The 18,696-nt window shown below is 42.5% G+C and overlaps 1 protein-coding gene across 6 annotated transcripts in view; it reads right to left on the reverse strand.

Moving 5' to 3' along the window:
• Window positions 1–18,696, reverse strand: part of DPP6 (dipeptidyl peptidase like 6) — a 547,706-nt gene that overhangs the window by 243,813 nt on the left and 285,197 nt on the right. Inside the window, exon 1 of one of the 6 annotated variants that reach the window (XM_027686847.1) lies at window positions 5,755–6,243. The exons of the other annotated variants lie outside the window; for them this stretch is intronic. Coding sequence (XP_027542648.1) covers window positions 5,755–5,811 — 57 coding nt within the window. The 5' untranslated portion in view covers window positions 5,812–6,243. Of the gene's footprint in view, window positions 1–5,754; window positions 6,244–18,696 lie in introns of those variants that run through there. 6 annotated transcript variants of the gene reach the window in all.

Below are 18,696 nucleotides of genomic sequence, written 5' to 3' on the forward strand. Positions count from 1 at the left end.
ATTTCATGTTCTTGAATACAGTGTTCTCAGGAGCGCTATTACGGAAATTTAATCTCCTGAGAAATAGATCAGATACCATTAACAGAATGAAACATAAATGTTCTCTATGAGTTCCTGGAGAAAGCCTGTGTTGGGTCTACAATAAAATATGTAATTTGAAGAGTTGTTATCAAGAAAAAAAAAAAGGTTTCATATGAAGAATTTTATTTTATTTTAAAAAAATTATGCACTTAAACAATGAATTCTAAATGGTTCCATTAAAACTAAAGAAACCCATTGTTTTCTATGCAAGTCAGAGTCATGTTTCTCCTTTTTCCCTTCTCTTTGCCAGACACCTTCCAAAAGTGGACACTGCCCCTGGTTTCTGCACAGCTGTGATAATCTGAGCCAGAATACTGCAGCGAGACTGAGGGATTCTCACAAGCAGGGACTCACCTTTGGGATATGACAGTTTTCAACTCCAGCCAAGAACGTAGGAGCTCTGTCACAAGCCACTGAGATAACAAGCTAAATTAGCTCATCTCCTGGGAGACTCACTCCCACCTGTTCAGCAGCTCCAGGCCAAGCTCCTTTCAGCCCAGTGTTGGATCTGGGTATGGCAGAGGTGTGTCATGGTGCTCTTCAACTCCTCTGCGTGGATTTTATGCCACTGGGGTGCTGCAGTGGGGAGTCTGACTGTGCCAGCTAATGGCACTGTGAATCAGGGCTGCCTTGTAAAAATTCACAGCTCAATCTGCTTACAAACATTAAGTTATAATGGTAACCTCAAACCTTGCTAAAAAAGACAGGGGATTCAGCAGTGGCTCTTGTGATCTAGCATACAGCAGGGATAGTATTGACAAATAAAAGGGCAAAGTCCCTTCCTTATTTCAAGAGATAAAATTCACAACTTATAATATAAGTGCCTGAACCTGCTGTACACTACTGCCTGTTTACAATCTGATCCTACACTCTTTGGACACAATTTGTGTTGCTCGTTTGCTATAAAGAGGCTTTGGTTGTCACAGAGAATCAGGATTGTTGCATTCTTTCAGGCAAACCATGTTGAGCCAACCAAGACACCCAGGGACAATGACTTTCTGGACAGCAACCGGGTGAGCAGAGCAGGTCTGGAATGATTTTAAGTCCTCCCAGGAAAAAAACCCAAACAAAATCCAAAAACAAACAATGAAACAAATATAGATCTTCAGTATAGGAACATAGATCATATGAAGTTACATTTATTTGACTGCATTCCCCCATCCCTACTAGAGACATATGGTTCACATCTAGTACTTCTGTTCGGTTCAGAACTGCACTACTGACCAAATCTCTCAGTCTGACCCATCTACCATGCTCTAACTCACATTTTATAGTACCCTCAGAGTGCACAAACTGGCTTCATTTTGCATGAAGCTTAGTCAGAAGATACTGAACAACTAAAGCACATTCACACCAGTCTGCAACTAGTCTGGAATAACCCCCCCCATTCAAAATATGTGTTTGGGACCTCAACACCATCTCTCTGACTCTCATAGGGTGGCTCCACACTACCCAGTGTAAGCACATCCATATTTTTCAGTTTAATCTACTCTGGGAATAAAGTAATAGCACAGGACTCAACTCACAATGGCTGAGAATATTTATGACCTTGAAAGAAGACAGCAGACACACAGGGATTGACACCCCCTAAAACAGGAATCCCAGAATTACCTGAATTATAACACCATAGAGGAAAAGCCTGTAAAATGCAGCTAAAGTGCACACTGATTTTCTTGTTTGGATAAATTTACACAAATAGAGGCACTTTTCAGCATAGTATATTAGATTCTCCAACGGTACTCATGCTTCAAGATACTACAGGCTATTTCTGTGAAGTACAGAGTGGCAGGGGAACATTAGGAGCATGAAATATTAATCTTTTCATCATTTTATTCCTGAGTCTGGCCAAGGTTTTCCAAGTGAAACGTGTTGTCTCTCCACTTGAAGACACCACACCTATTATTTGAAATTCCATCTGTTCTGTAAAATTCAGAATTGATTACCTTAATGACAGCTAATAGGCAGAACTGTTCTATTGATCTGATTCCAATCCTCCATGGAGCCCACTTCAGTAAGGCAGCCCTCAAGCTGTTTTGCCTTGTCACTTAATTTTTGGTCTTTTACATGGAGCTCCATGCAAACAGTCACTAACAACCTTGCCTAGGACTTGAGCACATTTCAGAGCATCATCTTGCTCCCTGTAAGCCTATGACAGCTCTTCTCTATACAGAAAAAGAAATGAGAACAATCTTTTATTACGAGTGTTCAAATACTCAATTAACCAATCAACCCTTTAAATATGTTTTATAAAAGGTGTTCTTTGAGAATCTGTGATCCCTGTTATCCTTGATATGCTGACTCACTTTTTAAAACACTTAAAAGTCTCATTTTAGCATTATGGCTGTTATCACATTTTCACTAAAAAATCAGCCTCCTTATCTTTATATATGACTGCAGAGCTATTTGCATTCCCAAAGGCCATTAAAAGTAACAAGAACTGGGCTAAATTAAGATAACAAATTTACGGGCTTATGTTAAAACACATAGATCTTCAGGCTGTGTAAATAGCTAAAGCACATTGTCACAGTACTTGACCTGTTGTTGCTATTTTATTTTCCTTTTTTAACGGAGAAGTGGTTTTAATGGTGTATCCACACATCCAGCTAACAAACCCCAAGACAGAGAACAAGATTCTCTAGTCCGCTTGAGCCGGATCCCAAGTCTATTAGTGTCTACAGGCTTTGCTACGGACTTCTGAGCACTGGGTCTAGCAGAAAGCCAGCTGTAATCATTGTACACTGCATGGTATCCAGCTCCAACCATTGAACAAGAAACCACAGCTGTGTCAGAAGCACTCCAGTGTACAGAGTCAACCACATCCAACTTACAGCTTGATCAAGCAATCACAACTTGACAGCACGAGACAGTATTACCTATCACTTACAGGATGTCTTCTGTACATGATGCCCAAAAGACTTAAAGTTCAGACTCAGGAACAGATAAGCAAGGCGATAAATGATTGGAATTCCAAATAGTTTAGCTGGCAGGGAGGTGAGCAGCATTGCTTATCAGAAATAAATTGTATGAAAGCATTTTTAATTACCTGAGGAAGAAAGGGATTGTCTGGCTTCAGCAGCTAAGGCAGTTGCTTATCTCCACATCACAATCATTTTCTAATTATTATCATTTTTGTAAATCTCAAGACAGAACATGACTTCATTTGCATATAGACACAAGTCTAAAGTAGATTTTTAAATTCAAGCCTGCAAAGCTTCTGCAGATTTCTCCAAACTTTCCCTACCCTGCTCCTGCAGTGTCTTTTCATGCCCAGATTCTCTTTGGGTTAGCATGGTAGGACACAGCAAAGACTTAAGTCAACTGTGTCACTTGCTTGCCTCTGGATTCCGGGAATGTCACAGCAAGGAACACAGAAAAGGGATGATCACAATCTCCTACGACAGCAGCAGCTGCTTCTGAAAAAGACTCAGTCCTCTACAGCCAGACCAGCACTTTGTCTTCAATTTTTCTCCCAGCTACAATTTTCAGTTTCTTGATCAGTTTTAAGCAAGAAAAAATATCAGTAATTTTTGATATGCATAAGCCTGGAAATAGAATTTTAGCTAGAAATAGAATTTGGATAGAACCTTTTTTCAGATATGAACTGTTTTAGATAAAATAAGGGTTTAGATCTGCTTTTGGTATTGGAAGATAAAAGTGCACTCAAATCAATGGACAGAGATTGGATTTGACCCCCTGCTGTGAAGCCATTTTACTAATAATGCATTGTGAAAACAAAAAAAGAAATTATGGGAGTGAGCAAAGTTGCTCACAGACTCAAACATTAATATTCATCAATATCATTGGTATTTATATATGCTTGATATTTCTATTTCATGCTCACACTAGGGCAGAGCTGAGAGAGGATGTTCTTTCAGAATATTTAAGCATGCCATATGGGTATAATTGCAATTCAATCAGCTATAGAATATACTCAATTAAGATTCTGCATAATACTAAAGACTTATTCTGGGTATTTTATACTTCATGTGAGAAGAGTAAAGCAGCAAAGACATGGCATGCCAACAGCAAAGTGGCACTGGGCAGATAACACCACCTGGAACAAAAACACTGCTCCTTTATAAAAGGCAACACACACTTCTTGGCTTACAAAACCTGACACTTTTACACAGCTTTAAGAAGGAGGAAGGGACAGCCCCACAGCTCTTTGTTCAGAAAAGGCACTTATACACTCCTGCCTGCCAGAAAACACAGTTAGACTCATTTTAATCTGTAGCAAACAGTGACAAAAATACCTACTCCAAAAGCATTGGGCAGAGAAGCAAAGAAACCCAACAGATGCAGGGTTAGATGAAGTTTCTTTACCCTGAGTATCAAAGTTGTTTCCTTCTTGTTTTCACTGAACCATTGAGCCTGTTTTGGCCATTAGTAAAATGTCACCCTGAAAATGCAGATTATATGATGCTATTTCTGGTGCCTAGTGTCTTCCCATGCTTTCCCCTTCCTCAGTTCCCTAAAATGAAGTACAAACAAAAGAAAAAGAAAAAAAAAAAAGAAAAAAAGAAAAACAACATGTGAGGCTCTCAGCCTATCAAACCAGGAAGAACTATTTTAAGAATTAATTTGTGCCCTGAGAGAGATCTGTTTAAATTATCCTCCTGTGCTGTCCTAACCAAATATTAAAGTGGTGAACTTCCAATGTCTTAAGGAGACAAGGAAAATTGAAGAACTGGAGCGTCCGGGCTCCCCCAGGCACGGGCCTGAGCACGGGGAGGAGAAGCTGGTGCTGAGGAGAATGGAGATGCTGATCTGCCGGTGTGCCCGGAGCCCAGGAACCTTCACCAGCCTCAGCTGGAGCTCAGAGATCGCAACCAGGCTTTCCCTCATGCCACCACTTTCTAGCTATGCCTATCCTTTATGGCTGAGGATACATCCCTTTTTTTCCCTGCCACCCGCTGTTTTTTTTTGACAGGGAAAGTTTTGACTTCATTCTGTCCTGGTAAGTGCAGGCAGACAGGAATATCCTCTATAATACAGGTTTGACAGAGAAAATGAAGTCTTTAACTTTCTACCTGTACAGAAAGACATTTAAAAACTACCATGAGAAATAAATTAATCGAGTTTAGATATGGTGTAAGCACGGCAATTTTCTCCAAAGCCAATGGGAGTTAAACCTACTCACAGCTGCTTTTTGCCCCCCCCGCCATCCCTGCTTGCTCATGCACAGCCTGAGCTCATGCTGTACCCTGAAGTGTCCCTCCAAGACAATGTCAGACAAAAAAATTCCCTTAAAGTGCATGACAAAGTCAGAAGCTGAACCCCAGTTTTACAATTATATATCCATCTGCAGAGGGGGGTTTAAATACTCTCACCCCTTCTTCCAGCAAGAAAGGGGCCTCCATCCCAACATCCTTCCCCCCCGCCCAGCACGCATGTAAGGAACAAGTTACAGAACAAACCTCTACAGTCTTCAGCAAGAGGTACAGGTTGTTAAAAATAGCACAATTTCAGCTTACACACACACACCGAGAAAGCAGACCTTGAACACAGCTACACAGCACTTTCCTCCTGCCACTGACTGGTGACTCAGTTCACAATTTTAGGAATGCACACCAAAAAGATTTAAAAAAAATAAATCATAATAATCATAAAAGAAACACAGAGCTATATAAAGCAAATCTGTATTTGTTCGAAAGTGAGGAAAATAAGCATTACCTGGTCTTGTTGTTGGGCTTGTTTCCCTGATGCATTTTGCTCCTTGGCTGTAGTCATGCTCACCTATTTGTGCCCACTGCAGTGGCAAACAGGATTTTACTCTGTGTGTGTGTGTGTGTGTAAGCTTGTCTGTGTGTTCAGACATACACGCACACACACACACACACACAAAGACTAAAGGGATACGGATGAGTAACTAGTCCATCACTTAATCACCAGCTGAGAAATTTCCCACCCCCACAAAAAGAAATAAATAAAAATGCAATGCAAAAAATCACTAGTCTGGCTGTCTTCCCCCTTGAGCCTCTAAAATAAAAGCAGAAGCAGGAGCAGAGAGAGAGAGAGAAGGATGCTGTGGGGGCTTCTTCAATTAGCAACAGCCTCTGCAATCGTCACAGAAACAATGATAACTGCTTGGCAACCAGCAACTGGCAGCTCGGAGCCGGAGGCAGCGATGTGGTCCTCGCTCCCCACCTCCACGGCGGCCGCCCGCGCCTTGCGCATGCACCGGCTGCCTCGGCACACACACTGTGCAGCTCACTGGGGATGTGCACAGCTCGGCACTCATCTCCCCTCCCGCACCCGGGCACAGGGGCCGCAGCCGCCCGCCGCTCAGGAGCTGAATCCCGCATTCCCCGTGATGCCGGTGATGGGAGCCGCGCGGATGCGGAGCTTCTGGCAGACGCGCTCTCTCCTTGTCCCCAACTTGCGAAGGTTTCAGTGCCCTGGCAGTCCCCGGCTGCGAAGCAGAGCTGTGTCAAGGGCAGCCTTTGCCCCGCTGCAAGCACAGATTTGGAGGATGCAGCGTGCGCTCCCAGGGAAGCTGGTTCCCACCGGTGGGATGCGGAGATCACCAACGCTCCCCGGGGAGCCGCTCGTCTCACTGCCAAAGGGTGGCACGTTCACGTGCCCTCAGACTTCCCCGGCCCTCTCCATGTCCCTGACACAACGGGGGCCACTTTGCATGTCTGATGTGGTGGCTGCCATGTAGGTCACGTTGCAGGGTGACACACCAGCACACACGTTCCCTGCTCCGATCCACGCTGCCACAGCTAGCTCCCTGCAGATTCTCTGCCACAACGGAGATCTCTCCAACACGGCAGAGCTGTCAAACTAGCCTTGCTAGCACAGCTGCCCACCCTGCTGTCAGCACGGGGTGACATGGGGTGTGCCCGAGCACCAGGCATAAAGCAAGTACCACTCTCCAGTAACCCTCAAGGGGACCTCACATGGTTGGACAAAACTCGGAGCAGCATGGAGATTGTTCAGAATTTGCTTGGGACTGATGCAAGTTTTCACTCACCTCAACCTCAGGTGACGTGAAACTGCCATGTTGCTGCTTTTCCCATCCTCACCTCCTACCCAGCACACCCAGGACTGAGGAGGGATCGATACTAGGCTGGATCGAGCCCAGATCTAAGTGCTGTAGCTCTGTGTAAAGCTAAATGTTTTCTCACTCACATGATACTGGGATCTCTGCTGAGTCTGCAGATAACCAGCTAAGGAAAAGAAACAGTAGAGTGTTTATCTGACAAGGAAGTGATTATGCCCCTTCTGATCCTTAATTTTACAACATGGATTTATTATACAATGTCACATTCACTAATGCCATTAGAGACAAGGCCTCCTTACATCTGGAATAATTTTGATCCTTGGTTCAGGGACACATCAATGGCAAGCCAAGTTTTTCTAGAGATATCTACTAGCCACCACTGGGACCTCCTAAGCATTTCTGTATTTTCACCATTACGTGTCACAGCAGTTCATAGAAACCATGACAGAAAAGATCTGCAACATGGAATTGCGCTGATAGGAAACTGGACAACCTTGCCTCATCCCAGGTGCCACAATCCAGGCAACAGCTCATTTAAAAAAAAGTGAATAACACCTTTCTAACAAGAAACAGTAATTTGCATTTAAATCTAACAGTGCCAATTTCTTGCTGGGTTATACTCAGACACAGTCCTAGCTTACATTGCAATTCCATCTCTTTAGTCCCAATAGTTTTAGTCACAATATTTTGTATATATTTATAGTGAGGTTATTGCTCATACATTTTTTCCCCAGCCATCAGAACAGATTTGTTTTCAAGGTCTTATACAAGTGGATCAGTTTGAATTTTCCAATTGGTTTGGTCTACTTTTCTACCTGTTGTGAGTGGTAATGAAGGCTTGTTTTACTTCTGCTATTTTTCTTTCCAAGAGGAATTCAAATGAAACAAAACTGCATTTGCAGTTTGTTCTTTTGGTTTTTACTCCCCTAGAGTACATCCTGGAAATTTCTGCAAAACAGATCCCTTTTAAAATATGGGCCATTCACTGTGTCCCTGACTCCTCAGTACTTACACTGGCAATCCCTGAACTTAATTGCATTGATATTAAAAATTAATATATCTATACCTATCTACATACCTATTCAATTCCTTCACAATTAGCAACTTAAGACACAGTTTTCACTCAGTTTCTGAAAATGGCCACTCTTCCTTACAATGCAGACTTTTTTTCCCACTAAGCTTGTTGCTGGGCACATAAGAAGTTAATTGTGCTAATTAGTCCAGCAGTTAGCTATGCAAATGCATATGGCTGAGCCACATTACATGGGTGCATTAGGATGCTGACTGTCCTGACTGCACCTCCCAATGCTTGGCACCACTACCCCGGTATTACTGAAATGCCTTGATCTCTCTGCCTGGCAGTACCTCCCTGTCACTCCTGACCTGTGCAGGGTGTCTCATCCCCTCAGATGGCCAGGAGTTGCTGCTCACTGCCAGGAGGATGTGAAAGCAGGGGACAGTGACATCCTCCAGCTCTCTGTCACCACCCTTCCTTAATCAAAGCAGTTCTGAGGTTGCCAAACACTTCCTGAAGAGACACTGGAGGAGGAAGCAGAAATGCCTTTCAGAAATGCTCATTACTCACAGGCAGAGAATAATCTGCTTGCATATTAGCAGGGCTGAGGCCATCCATCCTGACCTCCGTGCTATGTTAGGGTACCAATTTTATTGCTTGGCTGAGTCATCACTGATGAAAGATTAATACATCCCTATCTGCATCTGCCATACCCAACAGCTGCCAGGCAGAAGGACTTATACAGACAGTCCCATTCAGGGCATAGCAAGAGGCATTGGCAGACAAGGACCCTGGGAGTATGTCCTTCTCATCCATCCCATCTGATCACAACAACAGAGGGAGCAGGTTGTTCCTCCCTACCAGGTTCAAAAATCCATCAGGCTGTTCACCCCCCCATCATTGCAACAGGTTTGACTCCACTCACTGCTTGTGCTACGTGAAAAGTCTGTCTCCAGGCTCACTCCCTGCCACAAAAGCTGCATCCCCATCATGAAAATCTTACATTAATTCATGTAGTCCACGCTGTGCCACCATTGTGACAGCTCAGGAACATCACTATGAGCATAGACAGCTCTCCTTGTTTACCAAGATGCATGTTCAAAATTCCAGCTACAACCATGTGAATGGCATCCCCACACATGACAGCAATTAGATCCTCCAGCACCACAGCAGGACAGACAGACATTTCCTTCCCATCAGGAGAGGAACCAGCAACAGGTAAAGGAAAATGTTCCCAGCTTGTCAACTCATCTTCACCCAGACTGCTTGTTTCAACAAAATCATGCAGCACTGCTGTAATACAGATAATTTTAATTACCTTGTAACAAATTAGTCACACATGTCCTAGAGCCTTTCCTGTTCAAAGCAAAGTGCTTCATTCTCCTGAGACTGGCAGGAACAGGATTGTGGTCTGGGATCATTCTCAAAACTCTCCTTGGAGTTCACAAAGTCACCACAAATCTTGCTCACGCTCAAAGACTGTTGAAAACCTTGAACGCTGCAAATAGAAATTAATGTCCTCATGGCTTTGGGAAAAAAGGTGGACTAAAACCTTCAAATGTCATCACCACAAAGACCTGTGAACTCTAAGGAACTAAAGTACAGTAACCATTGCTTATGATGATGCATTACAGCAACACATGGTAGGAAAAGAAGCAGTTTGTTACTGCTCCAAACATTTTTAAGCAGATCAGTTTACTAGGACCATCCTTGATTCTGCCCCTCCGTGAGGGTAGAGGGTCTGTGCTGTCCATGTGTACAGAGCAGCTCCTTCATGGGAAGTAGCAATGGACTTAGTCAGTGCAGAGCATTCCCATCCCCTGCAGGTTACAGAGGCCAGATCCAACAGCAGCCCGTGCTCACAGTGAGCCCTCCAGCTGCACACATCTGTTCAAGGCAGTACAGACTAAGGACAGTGATAAGCCTGTAGCAGCAGTGGGCGCAATTATCTGATGCAGAACCCTTGTGCTCCATTAAAACCTGGGGTTCTGGCTGCACCACACTGGGCTATTTATTCCCCTTTCATTGCCACATCCAGGAGGTTGAAGCCAGTGGGCAGAGTGGGTAGAAATCAGTTCTACTTGGTTAACCACACCTTTGCACAGTCTGCTAATGTTCTCCCTTCTCCAGATGAAGACCAGATCCCACGGGGAGCTATGTATCTGACATTTTTTGTGGGTCTAAGCCATTAGTATCTGGGGTGCAGTAATGTGTTACCTCCAGCAGAACACACCACACGATCTGCTTCTGTACAGCCAGCCCCTCTGAGCTTCACACTCACTGCCCGTTCCCACTGGTTTGAATGGTTTGCTCTCAGTTCAGGAAGGACACAAGGCCCAGGAAGGCACATAATCTGGCAAGATATGACAATGGAAAAATCAGAAGTAGGTTACAAAGGAGAAGTCCTAAGGGCTACAGTTCTTTTTGAAAGTTATAGTAGATCTAGTAGATGTTAGAAAGATAACTCAGGAAGAGAGATAGACTCTGCCAGCACAGATATCCACTATAAGGAATGTGAGATGAGCCTGTAAAAATGCTGTAGCCATGGATTTTAGCATTCAGTCATTTGAAAGGTGGATCAAAACTGGTCCATAGGATGCAAGGGAAACAGTGCTCAGTACAGATTGGTGCTGCTTTCCAAGGCGGGGAGGCAGCAGGGTGGGCACCTCCTGGCAGCTCCTGCAGCAACTGTATGAGTAGGTCTTCAGCATACTCCCAAAAAGGTAAATCCATTTAATCTCTAGGCTGATAAAATACTTTTGCAACTGCCCTACTGCCCCACCATTCCAGCTTTCCTAGAGAAATTCAAAAAGGAACAAGAGGGAAGGGTCTGTACAAATCAGGCTCTCCATGGCATCACCATGGTCCTTAAGAAGTGCCAAGGCACTCTGGAATTACCCCTCTTTAGTCCCAGTGCCAAAATCTCATCCACACAAACAGCAATAGCACAGCCCTTCTTCCTTCTGGGCCTGTAGGGCCCAGATGCAGTTGAGTCAGAGTGGTCTGTGTCCTCCACGGCAGATCCTTCTGGAGGTCAAGCACTCCTCTTACAGGGGATGTCAGGGCAGAACAGAGCTGTAAACCCGTGAGGGCTGCATGGCTAAAAACCTCTTTATAGAGGAGTTCACACTTTTAGATGCTTCAAAAGCAGCCAGACATTGCGGCTATTCATTCTGGAGATTTCTGCTTTATGCTCATCTGAATAAGCTTTGGAGAGGGAGAATTTAATTTTTTGTTCTGAAAGCACAGTTTGTGCCCTGCCCCTCTCCAAGAATGTGACAACAGTAATATCACATTATTCCACAGCAACGTCTCCAGTTGGAATTGGGAATTGGAACACTTAGATGGTAGATCAGCTGACATCAGCTTTACTCCTACAAAGGCTGCAGAGCATCTCTGTTGCCTACACACCAGCCGAGCCCTGCTTCTCATAATAGTTCCTAATAGAAGACCATAAAAACACTGTAATCCTGTTCCAAATTAATCCTTATCTTTAGCAAGAGTTCTCATTTTGTCAGAGCATACTAAAACTATCTTATAAAGGAAGAAAATCTTTGGCCTTTAAGGATATATATTAATTAGCTTTATTTTGCTCCAGCCCTGATACTATCACCCCTCTCTGGTTGTCTCCAACATGTTTGTTTGACCAAGGTTTGGTCATGGGAGAGTCTCTATGTCCAGAAGCTCCACTGAGAATGTTTCTGTCTTGGGGATCCACTCAGATGGATGATTTTCCAGATTTCAAATGTTCTGTGAAAAGGCTAGAGGCAATAACAGATTATGAATATAGTTACAGATAAAAATATATAACACTTCCATTACCCCTGACCGAGATCATTAAGAAAGCAATTTGATGTGCTATTTTCATTTAACAGGCCAAATCCGGTTTGTTTAGTCAGTGCCATTAATTAGTTATTTGCATGAATATCTGTTCCTACAGGGGATACACTTCAAAATGTTCCCACAAGCTTGAGAACTCCTGCTATCTGAGACAGCAGGTATGTGGCAGCAGGGGACACAGAGACAATGGGCATTGCAAGAACCACTTGTGTTTCTGTGTAACAGTCCCATGGTGTTGCTGCTACTTGTCCATTACCACAGCCTCACTAAGTTGTTTTTTGTTTTTGGTTTTTTTTTTTCATGAGCATGAGAAGGTAGTTTAAAGTGATCATAATAGGTTTATTTGAAGCACTGTATTCTGCTGCTTCCCATTTCTTGCTGCCTCTCCGAGTTCCAGGACCCCACAGTTCATGGTAAACAAATAAGACAACACAGGGATGCAAGCTGTGAAGAAGCCTGCTCTTTCATGCACAGCTAGAGCTATTTTGCATAGCACTTTCCTGCCTAAATTGGAGCGTGACTCTGGAGAACACAGCAGGTATTTGTGCCCTTCTCACTTCTGGATTACGTACCCACTTTGGTTTGCTTACCCTGAAGATCAAGTGTGTGTGCTGACACTCAGTCTTTCCTATTGAAGTGGATGATATTTTTCAAAAACATTGCTTTTGATCCACTGTGGGGTTATTTTTTGAGTTGGTGTATATATTTTAACGCATCATTCCAGTCTCAAAGGCAGATGATGAGCACTGCCATGGTTATTTGGTGCTGTGTTACCCCTGCAAAGAATACAGACCATGTCGCTGGCTTTTCTCTGCCCCTCTGCCTGTTCCTGCTGGTGTGACCTTGGCAGCTGTAATGCAACAGATGCCTCTTTCTCACTTGTTTATCTGTGTGAGAGAGACTTCTGAGGCCCCAACTTCAGTGCCAGCTGTGAATTGTCTCCAAGTTGTTTTTTCAAAGTTTGCCTCCTCACAGTCTGGTTTAGTATTTCTACTCCCTGCACTCTTAGGGATCAATATTCACTGACATTTTCCCCACATACCCCCTGGTTATTTGTGGGCAGCAGCTGACTTCCTTACTTATTGACTCAGTATGTGCTGTTTTTAACTGTTGTTTTAGGAGCGGAAGGATTTATTTCTTTGCTTCCTACCTATTTTCTTTCTCTTTACTTAAATGTAAGTTTTATACAATAGTCAGGACATATGTTTTGTAATCCAGGTCAGAAATTGTAAAAGATATCACCAGTGACGAGAAAACAGAGATAACAAAATAACCCCCTCCAACCATTTTCAAACAGAGAATCCCCATCTTCAGAACAGCTGCAAACATATTAGGCTATTTAAAAGCCTACTGCTTGGAAAAGAGAGAGCCTCATCTTCATTTTTAGCTGCAACAGTGATTTATGGGATGAATAAATGATCTGCATATAAGATGATGACTGGTTTAAATGTAAATGTTGTGAAAGACTTCTTATGTAAGCACATACATTGCCTGAGAGATCCTCGTACATAAAAGCCACAGCTGGAGCAAGTGGCTTTTTAAGCATTTGTTTTATGAAGTACACTTTTCATCGCAATGGTTGTTATTTTTCATTCACAGTTATATCAGTTTACCAAAAAAAAAAAAAAGAGGACAACAGGAGCCAGACACTTTCAATAGTGAGGTTATGCAAAACACTGACACTGTTAAACAAATGTATATAACATACATTCATCTTAAAGATGTTGCACTAGCTTGAAAGTTGCACCATGACAACGGATGAGGTCTCACAGGGGATGCAGGCATAAGGACCAAACATCTTCAGTTTCTGAACATAAAACTTGATATGTGGCTGCATCATGTCCCACAGTCAGGGCAGGTCTGAACCCAACTTGATGCTGTTGGGAGAGATCTCCTTGGGAACTGCTACCACTGGACCCTGATGAGTGGTAACCCATCGGACATCATGTTAGCCTCATGATAACTTCCCTCAAATGTTCCCAAACAACACCAAGAGGGGCAAAGATATCAGCTCTGCTACCTGCACTAGTGTTTTCACTGGTATTTACTGCCTCCCCAACATCCCCCCTGGAGCTGGGGGGCTTGTTGTGCTCACTGCCCTCAGTTACTGGTGGGGGCTGTGATGTCTGCGAGGGTTTGTATTCTGATGTGTGTTTTCTCAAGTGTTTCTAGATCTCTTGGGATGAAATCTGTTATGGTAACCATATGTTGCTGCATTCCTACCAGCTCTATGGTAGATAAGCTTTTCCACCAACCCAAAAAAGCCTTCTCAAGAGTCTGAACAATGAAAACACTGCCAACACTCGTCTTCTCTGAAAAAGGCACAAAGGGACCCAGGGTCCTTCCTGTCTGCTTCACATCTTTATTTTTGGAGAAGGCAAACCCACAATATTTTCAGATTCCTGTACTCAAGTCTGAAGGTGTAAGGAAGAGGCAGAAAACAACTTGGACATAATTCCACTGAGCAGAAGAAACAAGTGGTGCACAGATTAATGTCACTTCACTCACTTTCCCCCCTGTGCCTCAGCACCCACACCCTGCATTCACCTTTCTGGACTGCAGGTTTTGAACGGTACCTGTACTAACCCAGAGGACAGGTAGAGCTTGTTACCAGTATGTTGAATGCCCTCTAGTGGAAATGCTATTTATGGAAAATGGGCAACTGGAAAAGCCCACCCAGAACCCCCACCACAGAGGTAAAGGTTTACTAAAAAGGATAAAGGGGTGAACAGAATTCAGTTATTACTATTACAACCTCCATAGTTGATTTCCTTGTGATGAAGCAAACGTAAATTGGAACAATGTCTTGCTCTAATTTTTAAAAACTGACCAGCAGTTTTGATGTGCCACTTGTAGCACCTTAGTTTCATTCTCAATGGCACCTTTAAAAGTGTGCTAGCACTACGTCTTTGTTTTAACTGCCTCAGTGAGTTACTCTTCAACTTTGAGAATACTGCACCAAACCAGATTCCCAACTCGCTTGAAACCAGGTGACACAGTAAAGAAAGTGAAAACCTTACTGCATGATGTACAAACACATGCAATACATAACTGTCTCAATACAAACCTAAATAGCATAATTAATTCAAGTAATGTAGTGGTGAAGTCCTGTTCCCATCTATTTATTTGATCTGCTTGTAACACAAGAAAATTGATGCATAAGGGATGCACAAGATCTATATAGCCTATAGATCTTACTGAAACCTTCTGGAGAGCAGTAGGGCTCTGAGCACAGCACAAGACCTCTAAAAGGACATCCTTTACTTAGCATTGATGATGTTCATTAATTACAGAGACATAGCAGGTATTCAGCAATGCCACCTTGGGCACTCAGGCAGAGCTGGAGCAAGGGCAGATTGCACAGCACCTGATGTGCCGCAGGCAGAGGAGGTGTGAAAGCCCTCACATTTCTTCTTGAAATGACAGAGTGCCTCAACCTTGCCCCAACCTGTCCCTACTGGAAGCAAGAACAAGTCCTTAAAAGACCGTGACTGTCATTGGCAAAAGAGCAGCAGCACAGAGGTGGGATGTCCATAATGTACAGGGAGCATAAAAAGTCTCTTGCCAGGTTCAAGACAACTCCCTGTGTTTTCCCATCTGAGATGTTCCTCTGAGGTCTTACAGCCAGGATGAGGTATGCGTGCTGGCTCTGGATGTCTAAGTGTTACTGTAGGGTCTCAGGAGTGGTGAGCAGCATTCACTGAGGGACTGGGTACTCTGCTTAACATACTGTGATCACTATGACTTTAAGATTGACCCACTACAGTTGACAGAGCTTCATAATCTTTTATGAATATGAATAAAATACATTACGGTCTCCCCAAAACACTGCACAGATACTCTGATGTACTTAATAATGTCTTCACACACACAACCCAAAACAATAAGTGCATCCTTTCTGTAACACTCACTAGTCAGTTTGCCTCCAACAGTTTTCCCCTTATTATGGTTTGATATGGTGTCTTTCCATTTTACCATATTCCAAAGACAGCGAAGAAGAAGTAATGACACAAACATTTCAAAGTAGCCCTCAGCTGTGAACATGTCTATGAATTTTTGCATGGGAAAAAAGATCTGTGATTTCCTCTAGTTTAGAAAATAGCAAAAGAAGGGAATTTGAGGTATTTGGAGACTAACAGAAAGTTCCATAACATTGCTACACAAAGCTAGGCAAGAATGTGGACTTTTCCCCAAATATATAACCCTTAAACAATCACACAGGTATGAAATGTAAGCTCGAGTGTGAGAGGGTGTACCAGACTGAACCACATGCTTGTTACAAATAAACAATTCATGTCTAATTTATATACCTCCCAAATTGCATGTAATTACACAGATGTAACATGCCCATCCTATGCACACATATAAAAATCAGATACAAGTGGTGCACTCAATTGCCTACATATGCTGTAACACCACACCAATGTCCACAGAGAGACAAAAGCTGAGCCCACTCCTCTTCCAGTTATCAGTGCAGCCTGATATAGGTTATCCCAACCTATGGCCCAGTTACAAGAAGAGATATAGAAGGACTTAAAACCCATCAAATAAGGTCAGAAAGAAGAGGCCACAGCAGATCAATACCATGTGCTCAGGTCAGGCTTCGTTGTAAACAATGTGTTCTGAAAAACCCTGGGTCATTGCCCAGCTCTACCTGTGAAATATCTGCAATGTGTTATGTCTGGAAAGCTTACAAAGTTTCACCTTCATACACGAACTTAAACTGCAAAAAAAGTCGCATCACCCATCACTGCATACTCTGTTGAGCAAATCAGAATTTTTAAAACAAGATATAGCAGATTTCATCACTCCTGAGAACATTATCAGCCTTTTATCACAAATATTACCCAAAGACAGTCTTTTGGACATATTTTCCAGGGATAATAAGGCAGCTTAGGGCTTATATTTATTCATGGAATCAGCAGTCTTTTCATTTCTATTGTTCACCTTTGTAGATCAAGACTTCTGCTGGTGTGGGAAGTGACTGCAGAATGGGATGTTTAGAGCCTTAAGCTGCAAGAGCCTGAAGTAGTGGAAATAAAAGTTGGCCAGCAGAAAAAAAAATAAAATTATTCCATCTGCCTTACAGAGCAATCCAGAGCACTGAGTAGTTGCTTAACTACTTCTCACCTTGTGTTGTAGTTTAGTGACCCCAGAACAAGCAATAGCTACTCTGAAAGGATTAACAGGAGGAGAAAGCATAATAGATTGATGGGAGATGTATACACATTCATGTTTGCCAGCAAATCTGAGCTCAGCATGAGAGGGAAACTATTGTTCAAAGCTTTAACAGTCATGATTCTTCAGTAGTACCTTGTCTGATCACCTCACTCCTTCCAGTAGCCAAAGAAAAGTCAAAGCATAAGGGAAAATTCCAACCAACAGATCAGGCTTTTAATTATGTCCAGAAATTAAGTCAAGAGACAAGCTTTCAAAAGCAGATAAATATATTTTCAACAATTTTTCCCCCTTCATAGATGCCAGAGACAGGCTGCATGTGATTAAAAGCTACAAAAACAGCAGTTACAGTTTAGAAAGGATGATTTCATTTGGTATTTTCTTTGAGCTGATTTCACTTCAGATAGTATTGGCAGCAGAATGACATAGACCTGATTCAACACTTCATCTAAACCGTTAAGTGCTAGTCTGAGATTTTTGCTTTACCTACATGGTAGTGGTAGAAGGAAAATGAATATTTGCTTATATTCCACCCAGCACAACAATTTAATGCTTTCTTATCAACTGTTCCATTAGGATGGCATGAATTGTAATAAAATAAACTCTTTTAATCTCATTACTAAATAAACTTTCAGTATCACTTTCTTTGGTAGAGATGCTTACCTTAGCAACACAGAGGGTTCAAGCAGCAAGCTTAGAGAACCTTTTTTAAAGGTTTAATTTTTTCCCCAATAACAATATGGCATGTTAACAGAAGTTAACACAAACACAGATGATAGAATGAACCCTTATGATACATGTACTCCTCTGCTGAAAGAGTAGAGCCCACACTGAGTTGTGGACCAAGGTATCAAAATGTCTCTTCACTTTGATTTTCTTTCCATGAGAAAAAGGGGTAATTAATTTACTTTGGATTAATTCCTTTTTGGGAGACAGAAACTTAAGTATATTCATCAGATTTTGCACTGTAAATGAGGTTTGAATTTCTATAATCAAAGATACTTGATTGCTTTAAAAGGCTGATAGAGTTTACATCGTGGCAAAATCCTGTGCATCTTCTCCCAGGCGTTAAAGCTCCTTGATGTCACTCTGGCTCTGTGAAGTGCCTGTAAGTAGCTGTAAGTGCAATGCACATCAATTTTAAAGCCTCCTTACATAGTCAGAGGAGTGTTATGCAGACACGGTATAAATGAACATCCATTTTTTGTGTGCTGAAGTCAAACCAAAAAGCATCTATTCAACAGAATACTCTGTAGTATAGTATACAATCAATACAGCCAACGTATTAGAAAGTCATTGTAATGACATTAAACGAAAAATAAACTTTTGGGTTTTTTAATACATGATTTGTATTACAACAGTACCCAGGAGCTGCACAGCTGGGGGTTCCCTGTGCTCTGGGCTAGAGATGTTTCCAACAGAACAACAGACCCTGCAGAAAATAACTTACGGTCCCAAAAATATTCTGCCTGACACCTGCCCAGCACGCTGCTGCCTATTCCTAAAGAGACCATTTTTACTATTAGTGGCTTTCTCTCTTCACAGAGGACAGATATTTCTTTTTCCAGTGTTCACT

The sequence above is a fragment of the Neopelma chrysocephalum genome, unplaced genomic scaffold (genome assembly GCF_003984885.1).
Source record: "Neopelma chrysocephalum unplaced genomic scaffold, ASM398488v2 Primary Assembly neopelma1_72, whole genome shotgun sequence".
Lineage (NCBI taxonomy): Eukaryota > Metazoa > Chordata > Aves > Passeriformes > Pipridae > Neopelma > Neopelma chrysocephalum.